Genomic DNA, 27,826 nt, shown 5'->3' on the forward strand with positions numbered 1-27,826 from the left:
TTTTTCCTTCATACTCTTAAACAAAATGTTCCAATGAAGAGTTTTTCTAATCTGTTGTTTTTCCGGAGGGATCTATTTTTTCCTTTTTTTTTTCTCTCGTAAATCCACCACACTAATCAAAACCATACAGTATCTACCAATATACTCCGTAGGCTTAGGTTACTTTCTTCATTCTTGCTTTGCTTTTCTTCCCTTTTGCTTTTTTCTTTTTGTTCCCTCTGTCAGGTTTTTTTATGCTTATTCAAGTGGTTCTATCCACTAACTAGTACTCCCATCCAATATCCCCGTTTTGTATTGTTACATAGTAATCAGGCACCGTGGGCCCATTTCTGTCCATAGATACCTTGTACAGTAATTGATACACAGACTACAGGCGGTAGTCCAGGCGGTGAGTGTATTTCACGTGATAGACCCTAGCGGGTAACCAGCAACATGAAGCATAGGGGGGCACAGCGACAACTGCCAGCAGGACAGTCACCCACTTTGCCAAACACGCGATCTCCTAACCTCCTATAACCCTCTCTCCCTATCACTCTTTTGTTTTGCTGTACTGGACTCTGTGGTACACTCTTTCCCTCTCCCCTCCGTGCTCTGAGTTTTCCAGGGCTTGGACTATCGACCCTCTGTTGGTGTTTGCAGGGAACCAGGAATGGTTGTGATTCCGGCCAGTCTACTACTCCGCCGCTTGTTGGTCTCACTTTGAGCTTCAACCTTTTCAATCCCGCTGCCCTCGACACGGGCGCCTGCGCTTTTAGACGTCTCGATTTCAAATACGCTGCTGCAAAGATCGGTGGGATTGTGGAAGGATATATTTATTAGGCCGATCACGCGCTCCCATTCCTATTCCTCGAGTCACCACTAGAGGTTCCCCGCAAGTTTCATCTACATGGCGTGAGGTGAGTTGTTACAGAAGGACCCCAAATATCTTTAAGGAGCCCCGCGCAAAGTAAATCACACTCTTGTCTGACCTAAGCTATCACTCCCGTCAGAGATGCGATAATCACTTCATCACTTGTTCTAAACTACCCATTTCTACAACCTCTCGAATAACTTTGTTTATTCCCGCTCCAGTCCCCTGTCTCGATAAATCAATTCTCCCTGATCTCGGCGGCAACCACAAACGCGACCCAGCCACGCATTGAGACTCCCAATATCCTAAGTTACTTGCAAACTCGTTGCAAACAAACGCAGAACGGCGTAATTTCATACGGATATGCCTCCCGGCGACGTTCCTTTGCCGGATAGCCTCGTGCCGGGCAACGGGGCTGTCCGCCCCACGTTGAATACCAGTGGTTATGGTGGAGGTAACCAGATGCAAACCCCTACATCACCGGCGGATAACAGTATTCCATTCGACTCGCCGCGTGCAATAACCGGAGGTTGGAATGCATCCGGGAACAGTCCTGTGGATGGAGCCCAAAACCCCGATGGCCGCCTTGGCCGAAGATACGAGTCAAACAATTCCAGCCCAAGGGACCCCTCAACTCCGCGCGATGCAGCCGGCTATTGGGACCGATCAACTCCGCGTGATCGAACACGCCCTAACGGCCGACCAGTCACAAAGTCACCAGGTGGCTCGTCAAGGATTTGTAAAAAGTGTGGCGAACCCCTCACAGGTCAGTTTGTGCGGGCATTGCTTTCGACCTACCATCTGGAGTGCTTTAAATGTGAAGTGAGTTTCCACCGCTACTTTTACATGCATTCTGTCTCAGTAACTGACTTATCCCGGCGTAGGATTGTGGCCAAATCGTGGCTTCCAAGTTCTTTCCTGTTGATGCGGAAGATGGGAGTGGGCAATACCCTCTATGTGAAACAGACTACTTTCGGCGATTGGACCTCCTCTGTCATGAATGCGGTGGCGCCCTGCGAGGCTCATATATAACGGCCTTGGATCGAAAATATCACATTGAGCATTTTACTTGCTCCGTTTGTCCCACAGTCTTTGGCGCGCAGGACTCCTACTATGAGCATGAAGGCAAGGTCTACTGTCACTTCCATTACTCGACTCAATTCGCACAACGGTGTCACGGTTGCCACACATCAATTCTCAAACAGTTCGTGGAGATTTTCCGTAATGGACAAAATCAGCACTGGCACCCCGAATGCTATATGATTCACAAGTTTTGGAATGTTCGTTTAGCCCCGACTGGCCAGCCATTAGAGTATCCTGAGTTAGAAGCCGATGCTACCGATGAGCAACGCAACCGAGTGCGGGAGGAAGAGGATGTGATGGAAGAAAAGGTGTACAAAATTTGGAGCATCCTCTCAAGTTTCGAAGAATCATCAGCCGCCTGCATCTCAGATATGCTTCTGCACGTCAGTAATGGTACTTATGTGGACGGAGTTCTTGTTGCGAAAAAGTTCATTGCACATGTCGATGTTCTTTTCTCCGCAATCGACCAACTTGCAGCAAACATCAAGGCTCAGGGCATGAAAGGTGAGTCTTCTTTTACCGTGAGTGCCAATTAACGGTATCGTGGAACTAAACTCGTTAATTAGACCTTGCCTATGGTCGTGAAGCAAAACTCCTGTGTAAGAAAATTGTCGCTTTCTTCGCATTATTATCAAAGACCCAGGAGACCGGCGTTCGAAAACTCGGTGTCACTCAGGAGCTTCTATCTTTAGTGACAGGCCTTGCCCATTATTTGAAGCTCCTTATCCGTATTGGCTTGCAGGGTGCTCTCAAGTTGGAGAGGGAAAAGGAGACGCCTGAAGGTCTGCATCAGTTCTTAGACCATCTTGGGGATCTTGAGGCCCTTCGGCCTCTTGAAGAAGAAGTGACTACTGCAGACTTAATGGCTAATGTCGAAGTCCTTGCTGATCAACTCTCCGACTGCTGTGCTGCATGCAAAGAACCCATCGATGACGAATGTATCAAGCTTGGAGATAACAGGTGGCATATCAAGCCACCTCACTTGACTTGTACAACCTGCCAGAAAGATTTAACTGCTATGCCTCAGGATGCCTTGTGGAACCCTAAGGATAAGCGCGCTTTCTGTAATAGCTGCGCATCTGAGAATGGCTTTGCGCATGATACACAAGGAGGGTTCACACGAGTAACCAAACTCCAGCAGTTTGTCTTCTTGCTACAGGTTGCTCTTGCACGGCTCCTCACTGTTCTGCGAGCTGGAGGCACTATTCCAGCATCAGGTATGTTGCTAATCGAGAATTACTCGCTCTTCACAGCTTCGAATACTAATTCATTTCAGATGACGCTAACCTAAAGTCTCATGATGGGAGTGACGGCCAATCTACTCCTGGAGGCGAATTGCGTAGATCAACGACTAGGTCGAAGTCATACTCGCATGCGAGTAAAGAGGGTACCGAAGAATCCTCCCTCGAACAAACTGTTGGTGAAATGCGACGTCTAAGGTCGATCCGAAACGAGCGCACTCTGTCAACGACTTACAAAAAAGCACGGGCGTCACGGATCATCGATGGGCCAGAAGGACGAAGCGTAAGGCCAGGTTCATCAGGCGGTGAAGGCACAGATCCTCGTGGTCACGGTTTCCAAATTGTAGAAGAAAAAGACGCAAACGGCGAGACGGTTACTGAGCTGACATTTGGCAACCAGGACGCTCTCACTCTGGATGACATTCCAAGGATCGTTGCTGCCGAGCAAGCTAAAGAGCAACGCCCCAACGCATACAAACATGCAGGGGCCGGGCTTGTCGGTACCACCGAACCTCTTCCGAGATACAACTATGGCCATCAACGCGGTGTGTCCGGTGCTGGTTTGGAGCGGCATCTTATGGGACAAGGTGGAAGGGCCAAGAAGTACTTCTCAGAACTGTCTGCGTTGGAGTATTTCATCGTACGCCACGTTGCAGTACTGTCTATGGAGCCTTTGTTGGACGGCTATTTCACTTTAGAGGAGCTCCTTTCATTTATTGAGTCACGTAAGCCAACGATCTGGAATATCTTCGGTCGTGCCTTCAATAAGGAAACCAAGAAAGGTGGGAAGAAGAAGGGCGTTTTCGGTGTCAACCTAGATTTCCTCGTTGAAAAAGAGGGTACAGAGTCTAGTCATGGTGTTGGACCAGGTGCGCTTCGCATCCCTGCTCTGGTTGACGATGCTGTGTCCGCCATGAGACAAATGGATATGTCTGTGGAAGGTGTTTTCCGAAAAAATGGCAACATCAGAAGGCTCAAGGAGCTGTCTGACCTGATCGACAATAAGTATGAACAGGTGGATTTGACAAAGGAAAACCCAGTGCAAATCGCAGCCCTCTTGAAGAAGTTCCTCCGTGAGATGCCTGACCCGCTCTTGACCTTCAAGCTCCATCGCCTATTTGTAGTGTCGCAAAGTAAGTTTTCCCTTCTGCAATCCTCACTCCACAATGGATTATATTCTTACATATATTACAGAACTATCGGATCCAGAAAAACAAAAGCGGGTTCTTCACCTTGCCTGTTGCCTGCTTCCCAAAGCTCACCGAGATACCATGGAAGTCCTGTTTGCCTTCCTGAATTGGACGTCATCTTTCTCGCATGTCGATGAGGAATCGGGCAGCAAAATGGACATCCACAATCTTGCCACTGTGATGGCCCCTAACATCCTATACCCGAATGCTAAGAACGGCACTGTTGATGAGAGCTTCCTGGCAATTGAGGCTATTAATGCGCTTATCGCATACAATGATACCATGTGCGAGGTAAGTTGTTTACAGCACGTTCTAGGTGTGTTACAGATACAGATATACTAACATTAAATGATCCAGATTCCTGAGGATTTGCAGTCGGTTCTCACAGACACCAACTTTTTCAAAGAGAATTCTGAAGTCACCACGAAGGAGATTCTGAAACGTTACGGGGATATCGCACGCGGCAGCTTTTCCCAGAGGCCTGCCAATGGCGGCGAAACCTTTACTATTACGAATCAAAATCGGGGAGCAAACACCCCGACGTCTGCACGTATCGAGACGGATCCATCTCAAGATGCAGCGACACAGTTGCAAGGCTCTGTACGCCATGTACAAGGCCCTCCTGGTCATGCTCATTCAGCTAGTGGTATCCCGGAGTTGGTGCCGGCAACAACAAGCGATAACCGTGAGCGCAGCATCAGCAATGGCAGTCAGCAGAATCCGGTACAGCCAGATGCCCAACCTCAACAGCTGCCTTATAGAGCTCGGCCGGGAGCAGGGCCGATGGGAGTTGCCGGTTGATATTATGCTACTGTCGCTTCAAGGACGTGTGTCAATCAATCCTCGTTTTCCCTACTTCTTGGTGCTCTGAATACTGTTGGTGTATCATTGGGCCGTTCAGCGTTCTTTAATCTTTGACAGGTTTGGATGGAGTTCTTTTTCTTTTACTTATATCCTTCTTGTCTCGCATCGCAATAATTCTCAAGGCACAAGCCAATCAGCCCCACATTTGCTGGTTTTCACGTCCGCTAGATGCCCTTACCTTTACCCTTTCTTGCCTATTCACTGCCTAAAAGTGCAATATCATCATTATAATGGTGGGCCTGACTCTTGCCTCTTTGCGTCTTGTTGTTCCTGGGGAACCTTTTGGTTGTCCAGAGTGTCCTGTCTATCATTGCTTACTATACACATTTCTGGTACCGGAGCGTCCCTATCCCTGATCTCATTGCATTCCAGCTGAAACCTAGCGTGAATATGTGCTCGACCTTTGGACTGTTTTCTTCTTTCAATTCTGATCCGTTCTACTCCGGTGTTCTGTTTCTTTTCTCATCAACAGTGTTGTGAGAATTTTTTTTTTTTTTCGTTTTCCAGCCAATTCAGAATGGCTGCAGAGATACCTGTGCTGAGTTTTCTTTTCGACCTTTGACCTGTTCATTTGCATTCTACCTATTCAGCCTACTTGAGCTGATATCCCGGATTGTCTGTGTTGGGTCCAATTACATCCATAATTCCATGAGATGTTTAGATTACATACAGCTGTGAGATGACGGGAATCTTTCTACTTCTACCTTCATTCTTGATCTTGGATATTCGTAAATCCGATCTGGCAGTCCTTGTGTAGAGCTTCGTGTAGAAGGACCATTGCTAGCATCAGAGTGCAAATTCCAATTGCTGTTTCAAGTGCGAACAAAGTTCAATTCACTAAAATCACATCCAACTAGTCGAAGGATGATAATACCAAACTCCAATGATATAACCCACCAAAAGAACTCATCAAGGAGTTCAGCCTATTTTAACAGTGCAGATAAAGCAGCAACAAAGCCTACTACGAACCCAACCGACTCTAGACCCAATTATGCAAGACAAAATAGAAAACGCCAATAGACCCGCTCCAACTCCAAAACATCAAAGTTCACACCGTTTCCGTGTTAGCCCCTCGTGGCAGATTTTAGGGCATGTCAAAAGACTATAATTGAATAGGTCCCTTCCTGAAAGAGGAGATATAGGGCATTTAAGCGCGTTTGCGGAGGACCCTCCGTCCCGTTGTCGGAGCTTCACCTCCTGCGGGAGCGGCGGTCTTCCTGGTAGCCGACGCGGCGTTACGTTTGGCAGTTGCGGAAGTCGTTTGGCTATTTGCGACAGCCTTTTTAGCTGTGGAGCTAGCTGTTGATGCGGCTGTCACCTTCCTTGCGTTTGCACCTGTCCGCGTCGGCTTGGTGACAGTTGTGCCAGATGACGTGGAGGACGAGACACTACCTCTGCGCTCAAGCTGACGGGTAGCGGGTCGTGGCAAGGGCGACCGTGTCGTCGTCTTAGATGCCGTAGTGGCCCTACTTGCTGGCCTCTTGGATGCTTGCGAAGCGGGTCTGTTTGCTGTTGCTACAGACGGTGTGCCTTTCGTGGTACGAAGGCGCGCGCTTTCCAGGGATCCGGCCAGGCTAGTTGGCGCAGCCTTGAGTGGACTAGAAGGCTTTAGCGATGGCATCGGCCGTGAGAGGTAAGAGGAATTCTGAGATTTCTCGGGGGATGCGCGAAGCGGTGATTGTGGATATGTCCTAGAGTTTGATGATTTTGGAGAAAGAATTCTGAAGTCTGCCCCTCTAACTTCTTGGGAGACGACCCGCGAAGTACCGGCAGCAGCGCCGGGTTTAGCGCGTCTCTTTGGGTTCTTGAGTACATCAAGCTGTTCCCCTGTCGCAGGGGCATTTTCCTTATCGGAGTAGAGACCTTCGTGACTGGATTATCGGGTTAGTAAGGTTTTCGTCCAGAATATCGCGATGTCAGTGTACCTCTGTCTCTTCGTCCTGCGCGGACTCGGGCTTGCAGCAGAAGCCTTCCGCATGGCAGGATTAACCGAAATAGCTGCAAAATTTCGTGACCCTTTGATTGGGCTAATGAGCTTCCTCGGGGAGGTATTCTCTTGCTGCGCCCGGAGGGCGGCATTGTGCTTTTCCAACAGCTCGCCCATATTTACCTTCCTGAGAGCAATGGGGATCCGATTAATGCGTCTTTCAATCCGAGCCCGGAGATCATTTGCTTGAAGCGCATATTGCGCGCGAAGTTTACGAGCCCGCTCGGTGACTACGTTATGGTCAATGTCCGTCTTCAGGAAGCAGTACACATTAGGAACATACCCTCTAGCTGCAGATTATCGATAAGTGCCTGTTTTTGGTTTCGGGTTACTCGGAGTCTCTTCTTAGGAGGACTACCGGTAGGCGTTCTAGCTTCATCGACAGGGTACGCGTCGTCGTCGCGAGACTTTCGTTTGGATGTAAGGGAAGCCATTATAGTGGGGGGGCTGGTTCACTTCCGAAAGTTCGAGGGTGTATAAGAGGAAGTCGCTAATTATAGTGAAGAAATTCAGTAATTTGAGCTTGGTGGAGTTGTCGGAGAGCGAAGGGGTGGAGTGGAAGGAAAGCAAGTATGCGCTTGTTTTATGGGGGATAAACAACCGCTGACTTAATTTGTGGTTAGTCCCGATGGGGGCGGGCAAGTGTGACATTGATCTCAGCACAGCTCCAACTCTCCTCCCCCCATCACTGCCATCATCATCATCATCTTGCCCCCCATCTTCTACTACCCCCGCAGAACTCTTCAAGATCGAGGAGAGCTTTATTAATAATATCTTATTTTCTCGTCCTCATTTCCTTTTATTATAAATCTATCTTAATTCCGATAGACCGCCGCCAAGATGTCGCTCGAAGCAACCATGATCATGTTCGTCATCTCCCGTTCAACGCTCTAGCTCCGTACACCCCAACTAACTCATCTGCAGCGTGGATAATAGCGAAAGCAGTAGGAATGGGGACTATACGTAAGGACCTGTCCCCGGTCAACTCGTGTCTCGCTGCTAACAGCTCCCAGCTCGACAAGATGGCAAGCACAGATCGACGCCGTCAGTGTCATTCACACCGCCAAGATGCGCGTACATCCCCAGTCAGCCGTCGGACTTATGAGCATGGGTGGAAAGGGTCCTGAGGTTTTGTCGACTTTCACCTCCGACTTTGGTGCTATCCTGGCCGGTCTGCACCGCACTAAGATTCACGGCACTGCCCACCTTAGCTCCAGTATACAAGTGGCCGGTGTATGTCTTGACTCTATGGTTTTCTATTGCAGAGCTTCCGGCGATGGTGGTGCTAATCATACTCTCTGCTACAGCTCGCTTTGAAACATCGCTCCGAGAAGTCCCAACGCCAACGCATCATCGTGTTCTCGTGCTCTCCGATCGAAGAAGATGAGAAGTCATTGGTTAAGCTGGCTAAGAAGATGAAGAAGATCAATGTATCTATCGACGTTATCGCCTTCGGAGACCTCGAATCCGACCAAACTAAGAAGCTTGAGGCGTTCGTCGAGAACGTCAAAGGTGGCGACGGCTCGCACCTAGCCATTATCCCTCCTGGTCCGAACCTGTTGAGCGAGGAGCTTCAGATGACACCCATTCTGGGCGGCGATGGTGCTGGAGCAGGCGACGCAGGTGCAGGTGGTGAAACCGGCGACTTTGGATTCGAAGATGCGGCTGAGAACGATCCCGAATTGGCGTTCGCCCTACGCTTATCTCTGGAAGAAGAGAAGAACCGGCAAGAGAAGGAAAAGCGGGAGCGGGAGGAGCAAGAACGCAAAGCCAACCTGGTTAATATTCCTGAGGAAGGACAATCAGGTGAATCGAGCGGGAGCAAAGACAAGAAGGAGGACGGTGACAAGATGGACACCGCGTAGAGAAGGAAACTCAGATAACTTCCTGAGGACGAATTTGATGCATACCCGGCGTTTTATCAATGTGCTTTCGTATTTCCCTGTATTCTAGAAAGCGATCCTAGTCGATACGCTTTTGGAAGGATGTGATTGAAGTCTATCGTATGTTTCATGACCAACAAAGGCGAAAAAAGAAAATATGTAATTACAACAAGGACAATTGTCATCAAAGTGCGTCATTAATGTCACCACAAATCGACCTTCCAGCAGTCTATTGTCTCCCAACTCGATCAACAGAAGAAATAAAGGGAACGATCAGGTCCTCCCCCTCAACCACCCCGCAAGATGTCGATCAAACGCCTCACATCTGACGGGCATCTCGAGTTGATAGAACGGGTTCTTCATCACATAATCCGCATACAGCTCGTAGACCTTCTTCATAACCACGTCAATATTCCCCATCATCGGATCCGTGAATAAAAGGAACTTCGTCCCCGTCAACGTCTGGAAACACGTCAATCGGAACTTATCCGTCTCAAGACTTTCGAGACCCGTCGCCGGAATCCCCGGGTTGGGAAACGTGAACGCTGATGCCGGAGTAGGCGGAGTGGGTGTGCCAGGGGTTGAGGGGATATTGGAGGAAGTCGGGGTAGTTGCTGTCGTCGAGGCCGTAGAAAGAGGAAGCTTAGGAGTTATCGTACGAGTAATGGCATGAACACTACCCACAGCACATAGTCAGCGGTCCAGTTGTAACACAATTGCGTGATCGGTTGATTATCTTCTTTCGGCGGGATGAATTCGATCTAATACACATACCCATGAAATGTACCAGCGAGGACGAGATAATCATTTGTGGAGAGCTTGCGCAAGCCGGGCTGGAATTCGCGCTGGTATACTAAGCCACCGGCTTTATTGATGATGATAAGTGAGAAGACGGCCCTGGATCAGTTGTCAGATTTCACGTTTGTTTTGCATTGATCGAGGGAGCTTGACGGACATAGTGGGTGGGGAGGATGTGGACGGTTATATCTTAGTTCATCGATAGGTTGCTATTATTTGTGCGACAGCGCCTGGATAAACTGGGGGCCGCGGGGAATTGGTGGTGGTGAGATTAGGTTTTTGAGGTGTTCATGGCATCATTATGGTTTATCTGATCACTCCGAAATGTATCGGCGGATAGCATGCGGAGGTGGTGGTGGAAGGTCCTTATGTTACGCCTTGCAGTTGCAATAGGTTAATCAAGCACTATTTTAAACCAACTTTCAACAATTGCGGGGATAGCTCAGTTGGGAGAGCGTTAGACTGAAGTTTACTTCGATCAGATAACCCACCTTGGGTATCTAAAGGTCGCCGGTTCGATCCCGGCTCACCGCAATTTCTTTTTCTTTTTGCAAATCGTTCTTTCTACCTCGAGGATACTCTTAGGGACAGACTTACTCGAGGTTCTATGTGTGCATTACGGTCTCGTTGCATCCGGCAATCATGTTCTTAAGAACTTCATCGCCAGAGATAAACTGAACTGGGACCTTGGTGGTGACGTTCTTTGCGCTGAGATAGAAGCAGCGGGACGGATGGACAGGTTCCCGTATATTATTTTCCCCAGGGGACTTGCTACTACGCTGATATGCATAAGATTTGAAATTAGCAGGGTCTGTGGCTATAGCGGCAGTATCTGCACAGGAACTTCTGCAATATATACTTACAGGCGGGCGATGTTGGCGGGGAGAAAGCAGTGGAAGACATAGTCGATGTCAAGCTATATTCAAGTTTCCTGATTCTAGAAGCTCTTGATACCGTATCCTCGGCTACAGAAAACATTGCAAGGATGAACTCTTCGTGAGACAGCGATGAAGATATTGGAGTCGTCATCTGGCTTACTCAATAGCCTATGCTGCTCAACACAACGACCTCGTCTGCGGGTAACAGGGAGGGACGGGGCAATGGCTGCTGGCTTTAAGAGGGTCCCAGGAACGGTTGGACCTAAAAAAAAAAAAAAAAGAAAGAAAGAAAGAAAGAAAAAGAAAAAGAAAGAAAGAAAGAAAGAAAAAGAAAAAGAAAGAAAAGAAAAGCGGGCAGTTTTCTGTCCTGGCACACCTGGAGCCGGGAAGACCACACTGACATCTATCATAATTGAACACCTCCTGGTAGATTTTCTGAGTAATGACGGCATTGCCGTTGGATACATATATTGCTCCTACCAGCTGCGGAGAGAATAAAGTCCCGAAGATAAGTCATGGTCCTAGTTTCAAGCCTCGTGTTCGGGAAACATATCATTCCACCATCGAATTGTTCCCCGGGTGCTTTTCAGAATCGACGCTTTAGATGAGTATATTACCCCAGAGAGGGAAGGACCAAGGAGGCTACTATTGGGAGTTTTCAATCTTCACAACAGGAGTCAATTGAACCTTGATGCAACATCACACTTTCTAACGGAGATTACTCCACAGTTCAGGGGATATCTATGGCAGTAGAGCCAAGCTACAGATGATGATACCCAACGCTACATTCCCACTCAGAATCCTCGGCTTTGCCGTTTACAGGTCTCGAGATACCAGGGGTAATAATGATTCAACTCTGACCCCTCGTCGTAGGCGAGGAGTGGGATACTCTTATCACTGCTCTTATATCTGTCTATATATAGTAAGGTGTTACTTCTCGATGGACTGGGAGCTTCGTCAAGGCCTGCGTTCGCCAATGCTTGTTATTTTGTTTTGCGGCCCACCACCTGGACACCTATAAATGACCCAATCATCTCTGCTGGAATACCTTCATGTATTCAGGGGAGGAGGGCAGGAGAAAGGAAAAGAAGAAGGGGGGAGGGGAGGGGGGGTGACTTAGTCTACGTGAAGCTTTTGCCTTGAGGTATACCATTACCCTGTGGAGGTAACTCCTTGCAAAACTGACTCGATGTAGCATGCTGAGGCAGTGTGGAGACTTATGGTTATGGAATGCTAAAAAACATTCCATTCGACTACCTAAAAATGACCGGACACCGTAGGCGTCTTTAAATGGTAGCTGAAATCGCCGGTTAACATGAAACATATATATTTGACTTTTACCAGGGCGGTAAGGTAGGTCCTCCCATGAGTATAACTTGATCGGACCAATAGTACATAGCTTATAGATAGTCAAGTTAGTTAGTTACTGAAATGCCCCTACAAGTTACGCATCTATCTATACTGCCTTTGGTAGCGGTCGGTATGATGATGAATGGTCCTTGCCTCTAGTAGGGTAAATCTTAGGTTTTGCAATATATAGTCAAAATACTACATGCACCTTCATCAACTGCGGGGATAGCTCAGTTGGGAGAGCGTTAGACTGAAGTTTACTTCGATCAGATAGCCCTTATGGGTATCTAAAGGTCGCCGGTTCGATCCCGGCTCACCGCATTTTCTTTTTTCTCCATCTATATCTTTATCTATACGGCTCCTCCTGTGACTTTTTTGCTTTCCAAGATCTCGTCACTCTACCCGATAGTTAAAAATTACCTCTTCTTCTTCACCCACATATCAGACTTTTGTTATTATTGGTTAGTAGTTCTTCATATTATTTCGCGTAGTGACGTCCTACGTCCACTCGATCTCACAAGCTGTTTCATAATGTACCCGTGCAATATCATACCTCTCGACATACCCAGTCGCAACCTTCACGCGTATCACTTAGCCGATAGCTTACGACTCAGAGAAAATGAGTAAATATAGTCATACGAAATATATGCCCGTCAGCAACAAGGCCCCCGCCAGAAGCTATGGAGCACATCCCTGATTTGAAGACCCTACAAATGCTGGATATGCTCTACCGCAGGGTCCATTGATCCGATCTGGTTATTGACGCCGAGATGACGCTAGTACTATATGAGAACTTAAGACCTTGAAAGCCGAAAGGCCGAAGCAGATCTCGGAGATACTTGATATCGGATGCAACCATCCGAGCGATCTCTATGTCCGACTACACTGCATTGTCAAAAACGATAGTACCTTCCTGCCTGGTTAGTTCATGAATTGTGTTCTGGATATAATTTATTGTCACTCTACTGCTGCGGAGACTAAATTGCCAGTCAAACAATGCTAGGATCTATAGCCATCAATGGCGTTTCTCGGTTCATGTGCTCTACGAGACATGGGGTATGGACTTCAGCAATAGGTTTTGCCTGTAGCGTGCGGGACTCAACTAGGTATTTCGTCATAGCTGCTATATCTCACGTACGTAAGACTCAGTATACTAGGCGATGTCCGAGGCGGAGTATGCTAATGTGAGTTAGTAAACTCCGAAGTATGAGGGTCAAAAGACATAAATACATGGCCTTCCCTGAGAGAACAAAGACCCTTGACCTAACACCCTCACAAAAATCGGAAGATATTCACCAACTTCAATCAGTCATCAGCAGCAACATTCACAATGTCCAAGGAAGAAGTGAGTCCAACGCTTCATGCATTTCGATAATTCTGTGATACTCATAGAAACCAGACCATCGAAGCCAAGGCCAGGGCTCTCCATGAGCACATCTTCTCTAAGCCAGAGGATACTTATGCCGGCAAGCCCTGGGATGTGGTGAAAGCTATCAACGACTTTGCGGACGAAAGCCGCATGATGACCTTCAAGAATGCCAAGATCGAAGCTTCCAGGCAGCAAATAGCAAAGATCCAGCCAGCCCCTAAGACCTTTATCGAATTTGGTGGATATGTTGGGGCCTCAGCCATCGCCTGGGGTGCTATTCTGCGTGAACTCAACAATACAGATAGTGCAGTTGACGTCAATGTATACACATTTGAGCTGAGCCCGGTCAACGCTGGTATTGCACGGGATCTCATTCGGCTAGCCGGCTTGGAGAACACCGTGCATGTTCTCGAAGGACCAGCTGCAGACTCGCTGAAGCGGTTATTCGAAGAGGGGAAGTTGAAGGAGGCGGGCGTGGATGTAGCCTTTTTCGACCACTGGGAGCAGTTCTACCTCCCGGATCTGCAGCTTTGCGAGGATCTAGGCTTGTTCAGGAAGGGCTCCAAAGTCATTGCTGATAACACGGATTTCCCGGGTGCACCTGCCTACCTTGAGTATGTGAAATCTGGTGGGCGGCAAGGCGGGTCTTATCGTTATGAGACTGAGTCTATTGAGACTGCCTCGAACTGTGGTCCTGTGAGTTCCCCCTACCTATACCTGAATATTTGCGTGGTTGTTGGTACTGATTGTTTTTCAGAGCATCGTCGAGGTTAGCACTGTTATTAATGCTCAGTGATTAGCTTCGTTGTTTGTCTTTTACTAGTTTGTGGCGATGTGTTTGTGACATGCAGGTTTTGCTAGCTGAACATACATTTGGAAAGTTCTGTATTTGATATGGCATTCTCTTCGTAAGCTACATGAAGTCAATAGATATGCCCTATAGATGACGAGATATCGCGGCCAGCTCCATTGTTCCCATCAGCGGGTATGGATATACAGATACTATACACATCTCACACGGAGGTGGCATCCGCAGTAGAGCATCTTGAAATCAGCAACTCAGCCGATTACTCCGGAGTATAAAATGTAGCGTACCTCCCACGTAGTTAAGGCTCATTGCCGCCATGTCAAGCAGGTGACACATTGAACCTTCTCACTCTTGTGTGGGGGTATACTGTCCTCTCGGACCTGCGCCATGACGACCCATAGTAGCACTGGTCAATTACTGAGAGTCGAGATGGCTCGGCAGCATATCGAAGTGCCCCACCCAGTAATGCAGGAATTGAAGGCTACCGCTGGTGCCGCTAGGCTATGAAACAAGTAACCACGCGGTGCACACTACTATATGTACTTCATAACAGTTGCCAGGGAGCTTAGCTCACCAACAAAAGGACTTCGTGGGGCAGCAGCAGGCAGTTTCAGCCTTCGTTCGATGCCTCGAGACGAAGTAAAAAGAATGTATGCAAAAATATTGCGGTGAGCCGGGATCGAACCGGCGACCTTTAGATAACCCTTATGGGTCTATCTGATCGAAGTAAACTTCAGTCTAACGCTCTCCCAACTGAGCTATCCCCGCAGTTGACAAAGTTTGGCCTTAGAAAGGTGTTATACAAAGCCTATTAATAGAAAAAAAAGCCTTACTAGCATGTGATAACTACCGCGGATAGTTGATTACCATACTTCCGAGGCTTTGGAAGACATCGGTTATTCTTTGGGGGAATGAACTTCAAGAAGAGAGATTCTAGATGTAGTACATAACTCTTTCAACAGCCAACCTGTTTCAAGTACATACCCAGTGATATACCGCCGCCATGACGACCCTTTTTACTGTTCCAATTTCCTCTACTGGCGGAAGCTTCGTCTGCTCCAACCCCACAGCCTCGGAGAAGGAGAAGAATATTTACCTACTCACATTTACATCCCCGAAGGATAACAGACTTACCCCGACATTCATAGATGCCTTTATACTTGCATTGGATATTATCGAGCACAGATACCCCAAGGGAGTGGTGATTACCACCAGTGGCATTCCCAAGTTCTATAGCAATGGATTAGATCTCGAGCTTGCTCTCAGCACGGAGGGCTTCTTGGACAAGTGGTTGTGGAAACTGTTCCGCCGATTCCTGACGTTAGTTATGGGTCTAGATGGCCTCGCTGTTTCTTCCTTGACTGAATACCATGCTAACCGTCGCAGATTTCCCATGCCTACTATTTGCCTCTTGAACGGACACGCTTTTGCTGGCGGCCTCATGCTGGCCATGTATCATGACTATCGAATCCAGAACCCCTCCAAGGGCCTTCTCTGCATCAACGAATTGGAATTTGGAGTCCCGCTCCAATCGCCCATGATGAGCATCTTCCGAGAGAAGTTGACGCCCTCTTCTTTTCGGGACCTTATCCTCGAAGCTAAACGGTTTGGAGGTCCTGAGTCCGTCAAGGCCGGTCTTGTAGATGGTGTGGGCGGGCTGGAAGAGGTTTTGACGCTTATCCGGGAGCGTGGGCTGCAGAAGAAAGCGGCCACTGGTATTTATGGGACCATGAAAGAGGAAATGTACCGTCATTCGCTGGATATCCTGGATGGCCATACTGCCAATCTGGCTTGGAGGGAACAGTTGGAGGACAAGAAGGACCAGGCGCAAAGGGATGGTCTGAAAGCTGTCGAGGCGTTTGAGAAGCAGAGGAATGCGAAGCTTTGAATCTGCTTTACTGTCATTCGGTTGGCTTGCATAGAGCATGTTGCCAGTATATAGCTCATTTGTATTTATCTTCAGGGCTCTAACTATTGTTAGAATTCAATTGTATACATCTCCTCCGTTCGAATATTTGACACACAGGGTGTCACTATTCACAGAAAAGCCCCGTGTCTTGGCAACGGTGTATAGGTAGGTTATGTTTCCCATGCCTACAAGTAAAAATGCCCACAGAGCATTGATCTTTTGTGCATGTTCTGGCCAAGCGATGCATCTACCTTCACAGTTTTCATTCTCAGGACCTGCATGATGTATTGGTGGATCACCACGTGAGGCTGTGGTAGTTGGGTGAAGAGCACAGCCTCTTTGCCACGGCATTGTTAGGGTTGAGCCATGCCAACGCATATTTATAGTATTAGGCATAGTGATTTGGCAATTGGTGACAGGGACCTAATAGTGCCTAATGGAATTCTCTCTTGCTAGTAACTTCTATTTATTTTTAAGGTGGTTACCGGCCTCTTTGACTGCACACAAGTGACGATACTGCTCAATAAAAGAATTTAATTAACGGGACTTTTTATTTATATCCGCATTTCTTTGTCCCGCCATTGGTGTCTTATAAAAATAGCTGCCTGGGCGTTTCTTTCCCAATAACTATTGACAGGCTATATCACGTGACGGTTTCCCCGACAGAACCGAAACAACCGTAATTCCAAAGGCGGGCGGCGATTCATCACACCCTGTCAGCTTCACGCCAGTAACGTTTCCCACCCTCTCCTTACATCCATCATCCACCCAACTTCCAAGAACCCGAGCTGTTCATCCGAGGCTCTCATCGCTCCCCGTTCGCGTATACTACGGCTTTGATTTCTCGTCTCTCGCAGCCCCGTGAAAGGAGAATCCAGCAGACTCCGCCTTTCTCCCGCTAGGCATCTGGTGATCCACCAGGTTCCCCGATCTCAGTTCTGAACGCCTCGCATTCACCGCATCAAACAACCATGTCTGAACAACCTTACGACCCCTATATCCCTTCGGGCTCTACCACCAACGCCCCAGCTGGGGCCAGTGCCGCGCAGAATGGCGATCCCAGGACAAGGGAAATCGACAAGGTATGTTGATTAGCCGTCCCTGCCACACCCATCGCGAAACCCTTCTCTTTAGTGGTATGAGATGTGAATCGCTGTCTATGCTCAAGTCTCTTTCCCGGACTTGCATTTACATCTATCGCATACAGCATCCACCCATGATATTCGGTGTTACACTTAATTTTACCGGAATGGAACATCATAGAAACTCATGCTAACTTTAATTTCCCGCCGTAACAGAAAATCCAGGAGACTGTGGATACCATGCGGTCGAATATCTTCAAGGTTTCCGAACGTGGTGAACGTCTAGACTCTTTACAAGATAAGACTGATAACCTGGCCGTATCGGCTCAGGGTTTCCGCAGGGGTGCAAACCGCGTACGGAAGCAAATGTGGTGGAAAGACATGAAGATGCGCGTATGCTTGGTGATTTGTGTCATCCTCTTGCTTGTGGTTATTATTGTGCCTGCCGGTAAGCCCTACCTTTCGTCCTCCCACCCGGTGGATTTGCTGCACAGAAAATATGACTGAATGCGCTAACTTCTGTATGTTTAGTTGTCGCTACTAAGCATTAACGAACGCAGTGACGGTCACGTTTGTCTTGGGAATGGATGTTTTTTTCAGCTGGTTTATCTGTATTTGAGACGGTGAAGCTTCGATTTCAGCCACTAATACCTCCTGTTTTTCTCGGGCGTCCGCCATGTTCTCACGACTAAACTCTTGTCTCTATACGCCATTGACGCTATGAGCCGATTGAACATCGGACGAGGCCATGCCCTATGATACGTCGACGGTGAAAATGTAAATGATACTCTGCTGTTTTGTCGTGCTCGAGTACCCGAGCGCGATTTTTGTTTTTTCCTTTTGTTTTTTCTTATGTGAACTTTTCCTTTGTGTCGTTCCCTAGCCTTTAATGAACAACCCTCTGTGTATTTCGTCTCATACCCATGGATTCATTACGTCGTAACGGCTCGCGTATCTTGGTTATTGCAGCACAAGTCATGAAGTAAAGACAAAAATATATTTGCTATCGGTTACTAGTGATGTTTAGGGTATATACTGCTCCCGTGGGTACGGAGTGCAAGGATTAAATAGTTTGAAGCTGGGTCTTCGGAGCCAAACTTGCAGGTCATTGACCTATTGACATGGGAGGAGTGGATCAGGCTGCTTAGGCTGTTTTGGTATATTAGGTAAACGATCAGATAACGAAGGACCCAGTGCACTACGGAGTGACACCTCAAGATGGTATCTAAATAGAGCTCCATTTTGGGAGGAAAGAGCGACTGCTATTCGCTGTGAGACGTGAAGAACCGAGCTGTAAAACACCGAGGCGAGATCTGATAATCCTAATAAAATTGGCTGGTGCTAACTAATTGAGGAGAGATCCACGGGAACCTGCAATATCATCATTTTTATTACGTGGGATGGAGACCGTTGGGGCCCAAAAAAAGAGTGAGATAGAACCTTTCTCTGATTCATTGCCATTTTCGTTTCTCTGAGTCACTCCGCTCACATAATAATCATCGGCTCCGAAAGTCGCAAGTCAATTCAATTCAGGTACCGGTGCTAGTTAGTATTGAGTTGCCGATCGATCAATTTTCTCTTCCTCCCTGCTTACACACTCTCTCCTCTCCCACCGGGTTCTGCTCATTTATTACTCTCTTCTCCTTCAGTGGTTATTGCAAACCCCTCAGTTTCAGTACTGGCGTTCCCCTGTCCGGGTTTTTGGGCAGGAAAAATCTCGCGATTGAGGGAAATACCAGGTTGTGACGAAGGCTAAAATAAAATACGCTAGTGAGTGACCGCCCCCGAAAATGAAGGGACCCAAAGAAGCAAAAAAGCCACTCCGAGCGCGGATGGTTGACGATAATCCCATACATTCATTTCTTGGAACTTGGGGTGCGGCAAATTCCTGAGAGCCCGCAGCACCTCCACTTTTACTTTCTTTTTTCCCTCACTACTTATTACTCATAACGCCAGCCTTGTCTTTTGTCTTCTCGAAACACTGACCTTCTCGCTCCCCTTCCCCTTCCAGACTCCCAGACGTAGGCCTTGAAGCTGCCGCATGCTGGTTGGCAAGATGTTCTCCCTTCGCACCGCCGTGCGGAGAGCTTCAACCAGCAAGCCCCTCCGAGCCTTCTCCGCACCGCACGCCATTTCGTCCGCAAGACTAGGCGCTCGTAACTCCCTGAAGGCTTCCGCCGTTCCGTTGCTGCAGGGTCGTCATTATTCCCGCGCCACTGACCCCCAGCTTTCGTCGACCCGCTCTACGGTCGTTCAGCTGCTGAGCAACATCGGCTCGAAGCGTGAGGTTCAGCAATATCTCTCTCACTTTACGTCGGTTTCCTCCCAGCAGTTCGCTGTCATCAAGGTCGGCGGTGCCATCATCACCGAACACCTCCAGACTCTTTCCTCCGCTCTCGCTTTCCTGAACCATGTCGGACTCTACCCGATCGTCGTCCACGGTGCCGGACCTCAGCTGAATCGCATGTTGGAAGACGCCGGTGTGGAGCCGCAGTTCGAGGATGGTATCCGTGTGACTGATGGCAAGACCCTGGCTCTTGCTAGGAAGCTCTTCTTGGAGGAGAATCTGAAGCTGACCGAAGAATTGGAACGCATGGGAGTGAGAGCCCGCCCTCTCACTGCAGGTGTTTTCTCGGCCGACTACCTCGACAAGGAGAAGTATAACCTGGTTGGCAAGATCAATGGTGTCAACAAGAAGCCAATTGAGTCTGCTATCGAATCTGGCTGTCTCCCTATCCTGACCTCCATGGCCGAGACCCCAGATGGCCAGGTTCTGAATGTCAACGCCGATGTCGCTGCCGGTGAGTTGGCGCGTGCACTCCAGCCGCTCAAGATTGTCTACCTTGCTGAAAAGGGTGGTCTCTTCAACGGTGACACGGGCGAGAAGATTTCGGTAATCAACCTCGACGAGGAGTACGACCACTTGATGACCCAGTGGTGGGTGCGTCACGGCACCCGTCTGAAGATTAAGGAGATGAAGGAGCTTCTCAGTGATCTTCCTCGCACCTCGAGCGTTGCCATTATTCACCCTGCCGATCTGCAGAAGGAGCTTTTCACGGACTCTGGTGCGGGTACGTTGATCCGCAGGGGCAACAAGGTGCACATCAAGACTTCTATCTCGGAGTTTGAGGACCTGGACAAGCTGAAGGATGTCTTGATTCGCGACAGGGAAGGTTTGGATGCCCGTGCTACCGTGGAGCGCTACGTGGAAGGATTGAAGGAGCGTGACTTCAAGGTGTACTTCGATGAGCCCATGGAGGCCTTGGCCGTTGTCTTGCCTCCCCAGCAGGATGCTTCTTCTCCCTTGGCTCACTTGGCTACTTTCACCATTACCAAGTCGGGATGGCTGACTAACGTGGCTGACAATGTTTTTGCCTCGATTAAGAAGGATTTCCCCAAGCTTGTCTGGACTGTTAAGGAGGACGATGAGAACCTGACCTGGTTCTTCGACAAGGCCGATGGAAGCCTGAGCCGTGAGGGAGAGGTTCTCTTCTGGTACGGCATTGAAAGCGGTGAAGAGGTCAAGCAGTTGGTCCAGGAGTTCAATCAACATGGCCGCCAGATGTTCGGTGACATCAACCTCGAGTCGAGGTTGCACCGCGCTGCCGAGGCCGCCACCAACATTGGTAAGGGTTTTGGTGCCAGCGGTGCTTCCGCCGAGCAGAAGCGTGCATTCTCATCCACCAGCAATGCTCTGCGGTCTTCTCGGTTTGGACGCCCTTCGGTTTTCAACAGGAACTCGGCTCGGGCTTACTCCACGACTAACCCTAACCCACCCCTTGGCGAGAAGAACATGTCTAACACCCAGCCGTCTAAGGTTGCTCTCATCGGAGCCCGTGGCTACACTGGCCAGGCCTTGATTAACCTGCTTAATGCCCACCCCCACATGGATCTGCGCCACGTTTCTTCTCGCGAGCTGGCTGGCAAGAAGTTGCAAGGTTATGATAAGAGGGAGATCATCTACGAGAACCTTAGCCCCGAGGATGTCAAGCGCATGTCTGCAAATGGCGATGTTGACTGCTGGGTTATGGCTCTGCCTAACGGTGTCTGCAAGCCGTTCGTCGAGGCTGTCGACCAAGGCTCGGAGAAGGGTAATGTTATTGTTGATTTGAGTGCCGACTACCGTTTCGATAGCACCTGGACCTACGGTCTGCCTGAGTTGGTCTCTCGTTCTAAAATCGCCCAGGCATCCAGAATTGCCAACCCTGGTTGCTACGCGACAGCGGCCCAGATTGCTATTGCTCCCCTCGTCCCTCACCTCGGTGGACAGCCTACCGTTTTCGGTGTTTCCGGGTACTCGGGTGCTGGTACCAAGCCAAGCCCTAAGAACGACGTGGAGAACCTTACCAACAACATCATCCCTTACAGCCTGACTGATCACATCCATGAGAAGGAGATCAGCTCCCAGCTTGGCACCAGCATTGCATTCATTCCTCATGTTGCTGTTTGGTTCCAGGGTATTCATGTATGTTCACTTATCACCCTTCTTCTTCCCCTGTTGTCTTCAATTGTTAGTCAATAGCAGAACTAACACCCTCTAGCAAACCATCAGCATCCCTCTCAAGGAGGAAATGTCCTCCCGTGATATCCGCAACATCTACCAGGAACGTTATGCTGGTGAGAAGCTTGTGAAGATTATCGGCGAGCCCCCGGTGGTGAAGAACATTGCTGGTCGCCATGGTGTTGATGTTGGTGGATTCGCTGTTCACTCTAGTGGCAAGCGCGCAGTGGTGTGTGCTACCATTGACAACCTGCTGAAGGGCGCAGCCACCCAGTGCCTCCGTAAGTTTTACCATTTGCCTGCCATCATTAATTCGTGCCGTGCTAACCACTGGCAGAAAACATGAACCTCGCTCTCGGATATGGCGAGTACCAGGGTATCCCTCTGGAGTAAACAATCTTCAGTATACTCATCTCTATAACCTCAATATAGCGGAAGTGTAGGTATATGAACTATTTCGTGGACGGGGGTTTTCGTTTCTTGAATTGAACAATGGTGTCATCTTTCTCGCGTGTCTCATACCCCGGGTGTCTCTCATCGGTTGCTATGGGTCGGTGATACTCCGCAAAGGGTCTCTTGCCTCAATCTCCATAGCCAACCTAATCATGCCTTATGTTTTCTTGAATACTTGGTTTCCCACTCATAGATGTCTCGGTTTTGTTCTCTCAACTTTCATGGAGAAGGAATACTATATCGTGTCTGCAAAGGGGATCGGTGCTTATGGAAAGCAAAGAATAGAAGGAGGATTAAAAAAGCAACTCGTCCTATAATCCTTCGGTGTATCGGCTCATGTATCGTCGCTTCTTTCCTTTCTTCTTTCGGTGCTCCTGATACGGATATAAGGGTGTGATCTGTAAATCGTTTGTGGTATGTATAGTACTGATCTTTCGTTCTTATTCAAAGTGATTGGGTTGTATAATTCAGACTTTCTATCAAGTTCTGGCATGAATACTTTGGTGGTCATGTGTTCAGGGAACGTTGGCAGCCTCAGGATCCATTAAGGACAATGTCGTTCTCAGGACCTGTATAGTTCCCCAAGCTTATGCTTGGAATCCATCATCCTCTCTCCACAACCTGACCACTTCCTCTCGACCTCATGCAAGAATTATAACCCCAACGTTTGCAATCTAAGGATTTCTTTCATTTCGCGATTTTATCCCAAGTATTGATGTGAGACAACTACATATTGACTTCGTGAGTGATGAATCCAGAATCCTATCTGACTCAACTAGTCGAGAGCATTTTTATCTCATAGTACAGGCTGGGTATCATCGGACCCTAGCCTACTGAAGAAGACTCGGATATAAGGCGCACTCCCCGAATCTCACGCTTCTGCGCGGCTCGATAAGGTATCGATCACGTTCGGCGCGATAAACGCGTGGTATTGCGATAGCCAAAGTTGAGTCTGAGAAGAAACTCTGGACTAGCACTTATATTACGACTCTGGTTCCACAAGATAGTGGGAGTTCAAAATGTTTTACAGTCATGAAAGTAAGTAGCGCCGTTTGTGATTCACCCCGCTGGGCGGTTTGCATTCACTACATGGCTTTGAGATCTTCAGAGCAGCATCGACCTTTTACTGACATATCGCTTCGTTTCAGTGCTCACGTCGCCCGACCATGGGGTCGCCACGATATGGTATACAAACTTTCCTGTTTAAAGCCGCCTATACCATTAAGCATTGACTGAGAGCATAGCATATTGAGCAAAAGAGGTTCATCTTGTCATTGGCTGACACTATTCTGCTTATAGGCTGGTCGCAACCCTGGGGTCAAGGTCCATTAGCAAAAAGCTCAATAGAAAGGCTATATTGGATGTCGACGTTCCGAAAGCTTGTCATGTTATAATGGACCCGGAGGCGCCAATGGCGCTGAGGCTTCAGGGCAATCTGCTGTACGGTTCCTAGTCAACATAAGGCATCAGCCTAGTAGCTGACAATTGTTATAGCTATGGAGTCTCACGAGTGTACAGCCAACAGTGTGGCTATGCTCTTACGGATGTCCAAGCAATGCACGATAAAATGCGGACACTGCTGAAAGTTCTACCCGGGGGTGGGCTTGATCCAACTGCTGGAAAGTCTAGGTACGTTATCCAGGGAAATGGATTGTCAGTTGAGAACTATTTCAAGGCACACACTAAGGTGATGGCATCTTAGGCCCGATCAGCTTATCCTACCTTACGACCCGTCCTTCTTGCCAGAGAGCGATCTTCCCGGGATGGGAATGGATCTTTCTAGACTTTGCCTGCCCTTTGATACTGCTACAAGTCAGCATTCCGACCTCCTATGGCCGAACACCCCAGACCTCAGCCAGTCTGCTCTTTCAGGGAGCCCTGGTCTACGATTTAGTTTCTCATTCGATAATATGATACTGAAGGATGGTGGTGGAATTGACTCCGAAACCAATGTACCCAGCTCTGTCCAAAGAAGTATCGATCTGGGCGGCCTCGCAGCTACAACCTTCGCTGAGGAAGGTGGTATCCTTCTTCAGCCTGACTTTGAGTTTGACGAGGATGGCAATCTCATCGAGCTTGGAGAGGCGCATCACCAAACGGCAAAGGGAAGAATGAGTCGACGCGCCAGTGAAGCACCACTCCAGAGTGAAGCGGCAAATATTGGTTTGTATGATCCCACATTTGACTATCAGGTAAGGTCTACTAGGTTCAGAGATGAGCATTTTCTGACCTTATTTACTTAGTCGATGCCCATCGATGAAAGAATAGAGACCACCATCAAGCATCAGGATGGTAGGCCAGTCCATGCCAGTCGAGCTACTAGAAGACGCCGCAGTGAGTCTGAATCAACCGACGAGCTTAACCTTATTACAGATGAGGCCGTGGCGGCTATGCCCCAGAAACGGCGAGCCCCTAGATTACAAACATTAGATGACCGAACTGCCTTGAGAAACACAGATCTGGGTAATATGAACAGCGATTATGTGCAGAACATGGCTATAGCTTCGAAGCAGAAACGGCAGAATAAGCTTCCAACGCAAGCAAAAAAGAATGCCATCTACTGGGTTTTCGGCCAAGGAATTGGTTCAGTTGGGATTGGCTTGGGTGCATCCCAAGTACCACATCCTTTGCAGCAGTTCTCGGGAGAAGAACTCTATGCTGCCCTAAACCCAACTGTAAGACATAAAGGGCGCAAGCGGAGTCGTCTTCCTAGTGATGAGAGTGAAGACTCTGATGTGCGCCGTGTCCGTGCCAGAGAAGAATATGAAGAACAAGTCGGTCGAGGTGGGGTAGTGGATGGACATGACATTTGGCAAGATGTATGCCACTACCCTTGTTCATATGGTTGAATTGGATGTTTCTAACGGAGAATGTGCAGGTTGAAATTGGTCGCCATGCGCCGTCCGTCTTTCGCGATGACAACTCATTCTCATCTCAGATGCCATGGAATATCACAGCATCTGTTCAGAGCTCTCAGCACGGGTCATCTGCTGCAAGTGGCCTCCGGGGAGTAGCAAATGTGAGCGATCCTTCGGCTTCACGAGGCAGGGACACCACTGCATCTCACCTGGTGGGACGCGGACGGTCACGCAACCGTCTAACTAGCGCAAGTCCCCTTGCCGGCAGAGGTTTCCCCTTCGACGCAGAGGCCTTCGACCGCTTGGTGCTACCCGGAGATGATGACATGGACGTCATGAGTGACTTTGACCTAAGTCAATATCTACAGACTGAACCATTCAGCGCTGGCCACGGACACACTGGAGATGACGCTAACGCAATCACGTACCGTGGTCGGGTGACCCTTCAAGATCGCCTATCAAAGTGCAGCCTGGACCAAGAAAGCCTGAACTTCCTCGGGTTTCTAACAAGGAAGCTCGAGGCCATGCTCGTGGAACATGTTGGAGCAACGGATGAAGACGGTTTCATCAACTCACCAGCCACTTTTTATGGCAGCAAAGTAATTGGTTTTTCAGCACTTTTGCCACCGTCAGAAACCTCCCCTTCTGTAGCCACTCAGGGTTTGATGCATATACTTACACTTGCAACTAAAGGTTTCTTATCGGTCCGCCAGGAGGATTATGAAGACCGGAGCACTCGGTATCATGTTCGATATGAGTTTGGAGAGATCTTTCTACAGCTGTCAGAGATGTAATCCTACGATCGACATCGTGTTCGACTTTGATTTTACAATTGGATTTCGGAAACACTCACGGATACCCACCTGCACCTTATTATCGGTTATTTCCTGGCTGATAAAGCAGCAATTGACTTCGAGTCAACAATTGGGTTTCTGAAATGGAAGCCACAATGCCAGCATCTCATGAAATGATTTCCTCGCGGTATTGTCTCTACTATTTTGCAATTTTTCTCGCTTTTCTTTTTCTTCTTCTGATATATTCCATTTATCCCCGGACTCGTTCAAAACCACACACCTAAATCTTCTTCAATTTCTGTAATATTATCTGCCAAGTTGACGCCATTCTATCATAGCCTTCTCGATGTCTCACGTTCATTTTCCTACCTATGCATAAAATGTACACATCGACAAGCACATACTCAGATACAAAAGTTTTGCTTTCTCACTGTCTCCTTGTTTTATGTCTCTAACCCTATCTACCATACAGAGATGTACAAAAAAGCGCAATGACAATTTCTAGCAATCCAAATAGGATCAAATAAGAGAGAAAGCCTAAAATAAGATCACGGTGTTATCAAATAGGGATATGGCTGTGTTGCTATTATACGGCATATATATCTTTCTCCCGGTGCGTAATGAAACAGGGTTAATAAGTATTGACGAGACAACCGACGATATGCGTTTCCCCTCCAATCACTGTCCTGCAAGCAAGGAAGCCGTTAGACAGAGGCGTGAGCCACAGCTACCTACAAGATTAATTTCCCTAATTGCGCTATTCTGGTCATGGATGTACGCCGACCCTATGAGCCAGCAAAGCAACACTAGGTGCACGTTACAATCACCAGGATTTATTATTAACCCGGGATCACACTACTGCAAGTAATGTTTGTATTTTTAGAAAGATTAATACGTTAAGCTTTTCGGAAGGACTTGAGAAGGTCGTTGTATTGGACATGATCATTAGGACGCGGGGAAGGTTGCGGCAAGGACCGGTGTCCACTAGCATTGGATAGACGTAGGTAATAGGTATGGTCAAGTCCACCCTAAAAATAGCAGGAGTCCAAATTCGAACGATAGCAATTGCCGTTCTGACAGGGAAAGGGTCGGCTGATGGAGAAAAGCCCCGCCATATCCCAGTTCTGTGTTCTGCACACTAACCAACATCGGCAGTCATTTAAGCGCCCGACCTGCCCACCGACCGATATAATTAGATCCTAAGATTATTCGGAGATTTACATGCAGGAAGCCTCACGAATCAGCTCATCGGATTTCCTGCCACATCTAGCGCCCCGGCACATTGTGTTAGATCCGGTTTCAATCGTTAGATACGCCAATCACGTTCGAACGAGGACCGGTATGCTGCAGCAATAGCCGCCCGCCCACTCCCTGTCCTTTACATAGTACAACGTCAGACTAGTGATCTTGGTCCAGTTGAAGGATTGCAGTCAGCGCATTCTAAACACCAATCACGAAGCTTCATCTAATATACTTTCTGTTGGCGGCTTCTGGGACGATCTCACTCGATGATGTTTATAGATACTACACTTCGAGTTTCGAATTCTGGATGGTTGCCTGTATGACTTGTGCATACTGTTACACCGACGGCAAACATGAGCATAACGTTATATATGAGCGCCCTCGACTTTGCAAACAAAATCCAAATTGTCTGATCTTCATTTCCTAATAGCATCCGTCTTGATACCCTCTCCACTCAACGTGAATGTCAACTGTCTAGGGCTGGCCCTTTTTTTCCCTACCCCCCTTCTCATCGAACTATTTTATCAGCCACGAGGAGACTCCTCGGTCTACCCTACTGCCTACCAACTGGCCTTTGAAAAGCCTGTCCTGTCCTTTCGAATCTTGTTCAACTACCATCCACACAGTTTTATCTCACGCTTATACATTCGTTTTACATATAAAACTACTGGCATCGTGGCCGCTGG

The 27,826-nt window shown here is 48.3% G+C and overlaps 9 protein-coding genes and 3 non-coding genes across 12 annotated transcripts; 9 read left to right on the plus strand and 3 right to left on the minus strand.

The window, feature by feature from the left end:
* Nucleotides 1-1,213: 1,213 nt before the first annotated feature.
* Nucleotides 1,214-5,165, plus strand: F9C07_3574 (putative Rho GTPase activator; the record flags this gene model as incomplete). The annotated part of the gene is made up of 6 exons (XM_041291711.1): nucleotides 1,214-1,672; nucleotides 1,735-2,437; nucleotides 2,500-3,150; nucleotides 3,210-4,307; nucleotides 4,369-4,655; nucleotides 4,722-5,165. 6 exons carry the CDS (start codon nucleotides 1,214-1,216, stop codon nucleotides 5,163-5,165), a joined length of 3,642 nt encoding a protein of 1,213 aa, XP_041145875.1.
* Nucleotides 5,166-5,770: 605 nt separating this feature from the next.
* F9C07_1509956 (Borealin N terminal-domain-containing protein) lies at nucleotides 5,771-7,746 on the minus strand. Its single transcript, XM_041291724.2, has 3 exons — nucleotides 7,499-7,746; nucleotides 7,154-7,445; nucleotides 5,771-7,099 (listed from the first exon to the last, which is right to left on the minus strand). Exons 1-3 carry the CDS (start codon nucleotides 7,647-7,649, stop codon nucleotides 6,376-6,378), a joined length of 1,167 nt encoding a protein of 388 aa, XP_041145876.1. The 5' UTR covers nucleotides 7,650-7,746; the 3' UTR covers nucleotides 5,771-6,375.
* Nucleotides 7,747-7,859: 113 nt separating this feature from the next.
* F9C07_2243908 (Sybindin-like family-domain-containing protein) lies at nucleotides 7,860-11,069 on the minus strand. Its single transcript, XM_071510029.1, has 5 exons — nucleotides 10,756-11,069; nucleotides 9,873-9,995; nucleotides 8,229-9,774; nucleotides 8,140-8,178; nucleotides 7,860-8,081 (listed from the first exon to the last, which is right to left on the minus strand). Exons 1-3 carry the CDS (start codon nucleotides 10,923-10,925, stop codon nucleotides 9,372-9,374), a joined length of 696 nt encoding a protein of 231 aa, XP_071366328.1. The 5' UTR covers nucleotides 10,926-11,069; the 3' UTR covers nucleotides 7,860-8,081; nucleotides 8,140-8,178; nucleotides 8,229-9,371.
* On the plus strand, nucleotides 8,056-9,080 carry F9C07_3576 (26S proteasome regulatory subunit S5A; the record flags this gene model as incomplete). Its single annotated transcript, XM_041291722.1, has 4 exons — nucleotides 8,056-8,081; nucleotides 8,140-8,178; nucleotides 8,229-8,448; nucleotides 8,523-9,080. The coding sequence occupies 4 exons, from the start codon at nucleotides 8,056-8,058 to the stop codon at nucleotides 9,078-9,080; spliced, it is 843 nt and encodes a 280-aa protein (XP_041145877.1).
* F9C07_t141 lies at nucleotides 10,328-10,430 on the plus strand. Its single transcript has one exon. It is a non-coding gene; the product is annotated as a tRNA-Phe (tRNA).
* A 1,274-nt stretch (nucleotides 11,070-12,343) lies between the features above and the next one.
* Nucleotides 12,344-12,445, plus strand: F9C07_t142. Its single transcript has one exon. It is a non-coding gene; the product is annotated as a tRNA-Phe (tRNA).
* Nucleotides 12,446-13,454: 1,009 nt separating this feature from the next.
* On the plus strand, nucleotides 13,455-14,289 carry F9C07_2232226 (S-adenosyl-L-methionine-dependent methyltransferase; the record flags this gene model as incomplete). The annotated part of the gene is made up of 3 exons (XM_041291732.1): nucleotides 13,455-13,469; nucleotides 13,524-14,189; nucleotides 14,251-14,289. 3 exons carry the CDS (start codon nucleotides 13,455-13,457, stop codon nucleotides 14,287-14,289), a joined length of 720 nt encoding a protein of 239 aa, XP_041145879.1.
* Nucleotides 14,290-14,965: 676 nt separating this feature from the next.
* Nucleotides 14,966-15,069, minus strand: F9C07_t170. Its single transcript has one exon. It is a non-coding gene; the product is annotated as a tRNA-Phe (tRNA).
* A 98-nt stretch (nucleotides 15,070-15,167) lies between these two features.
* Nucleotides 15,168-16,858, plus strand: F9C07_2283181 (enoyl-CoA hydratase/isomerase family protein). Its single transcript, XM_071510614.1, has 2 exons — nucleotides 15,168-15,621; nucleotides 15,688-16,858. The coding sequence occupies exons 1-2, from the start codon at nucleotides 15,305-15,307 to the stop codon at nucleotides 16,187-16,189; spliced, it is 819 nt and encodes a 272-aa protein (XP_071366329.1). The 5' UTR covers nucleotides 15,168-15,304; the 3' UTR covers nucleotides 16,190-16,858.
* On the plus strand, nucleotides 16,859-18,312 carry F9C07_2283182 (synaptobrevin/VAMP-like protein). Its single transcript, XM_041291733.2, has 3 exons — nucleotides 16,859-17,292; nucleotides 17,509-17,740; nucleotides 17,824-18,312. Exons 1-3 carry the CDS (start codon nucleotides 17,182-17,184, stop codon nucleotides 17,841-17,843), a joined length of 363 nt encoding a protein of 120 aa, XP_041145881.1. The 5' UTR covers nucleotides 16,859-17,181; the 3' UTR covers nucleotides 17,844-18,312.
* Nucleotides 18,313-19,333: 1,021 nt separating this feature from the next.
* On the plus strand, nucleotides 19,334-22,186 carry F9C07_3581 (putative acetylglutamate kinase; the record flags this gene model as incomplete). The annotated part of the gene is made up of 3 exons (XM_041291734.1): nucleotides 19,334-21,757; nucleotides 21,834-22,074; nucleotides 22,131-22,186. 3 exons carry the CDS (start codon nucleotides 19,334-19,336, stop codon nucleotides 22,184-22,186), a joined length of 2,721 nt encoding a protein of 906 aa, XP_041145882.1.
* A 1,079-nt stretch (nucleotides 22,187-23,265) lies between these two features.
* Nucleotides 23,266-25,898, plus strand: F9C07_3582 (Rad21/Rec8 N terminal domain protein; the record flags this gene model as incomplete). Its single annotated transcript, XM_041291735.1, has 7 exons — nucleotides 23,266-23,284; nucleotides 23,395-23,431; nucleotides 23,546-23,686; nucleotides 23,741-23,875; nucleotides 23,949-24,438; nucleotides 24,490-25,065; nucleotides 25,125-25,898. The coding sequence occupies 7 exons, from the start codon at nucleotides 23,266-23,268 to the stop codon at nucleotides 25,896-25,898; spliced, it is 2,172 nt and encodes a 723-aa protein (XP_041145883.1).
* Between the last annotated feature and the right edge of the window lie 1,928 nt (nucleotides 25,899-27,826).

The sequence above is a fragment of the Aspergillus flavus genome, chromosome 4, assembly GCF_009017415.1.
Source record: "Aspergillus flavus chromosome 4, complete sequence".
Lineage (NCBI taxonomy): Eukaryota > Fungi > Ascomycota > Eurotiomycetes > Eurotiales > Aspergillaceae > Aspergillus > Aspergillus flavus.

Coding starts and splice junctions, on each gene's coding strand:
- F9C07_1509956 (XM_041291724.2), bottom strand. CDS start 7,649: ATGGCTTCCCTTACATCCAAACGAAAGTCTCGCGACGACGACGCGTAC. Junction 7,446..7,498: donor CGATAATCTGCAGCTAGAGG/GTATGTTCCTAA, acceptor ACCATAACGTAG/TCACCGAGCGGGCTCGTAAA. Junction 7,100..7,153: donor CGCAGGACGAAGAGACAGAG/GTACACTGACAT, acceptor CCGATAATCCAG/TCACGAAGGTCTCTACTCCG.
- F9C07_2243908 (XM_071510029.1), bottom strand. CDS start 10,925: ATGACGACTCCAATATCTTCATCGCTGTCTCACGAAGAGTTCATCCTT. Junction 9,996..10,755: donor CCAACATCGCCCGCCTGTAA/GTATATATTGCA, acceptor CAACTGATCCAG/GGCCGTCTTCTCACTTATCA. Junction 9,775..9,872: donor CTCGCTGGTACATTTCATGG/GTATGTGTATTA, acceptor TGCTGTGGGTAG/TGTTCATGCCATTACTCGTA.
- F9C07_2283181 (XM_071510614.1), top strand. CDS start 15,305: ATGACGACCCTTTTTACTGTTCCAATTTCCTCTACTGGCGGAAGCTTC. Junction 15,622..15,687: donor CTGTTCCGCCGATTCCTGAC/GTTAGTTATGGG, acceptor TAACCGTCGCAG/ATTTCCCATGCCTACTATTT.
- F9C07_2283182 (XM_041291733.2), top strand. CDS start 17,182: ATGTCTGAACAACCTTACGACCCCTATATCCCTTCGGGCTCTACCACC. Junction 17,293..17,508: donor GGACAAGGGAAATCGACAAG/GTATGTTGATTA, acceptor CCGCCGTAACAG/AAAATCCAGGAGACTGTGGA. Junction 17,741..17,823: donor GGTTATTATTGTGCCTGCCG/GTAAGCCCTACC, acceptor CTGTATGTTTAG/TTGTCGCTACTAAGCATTAA.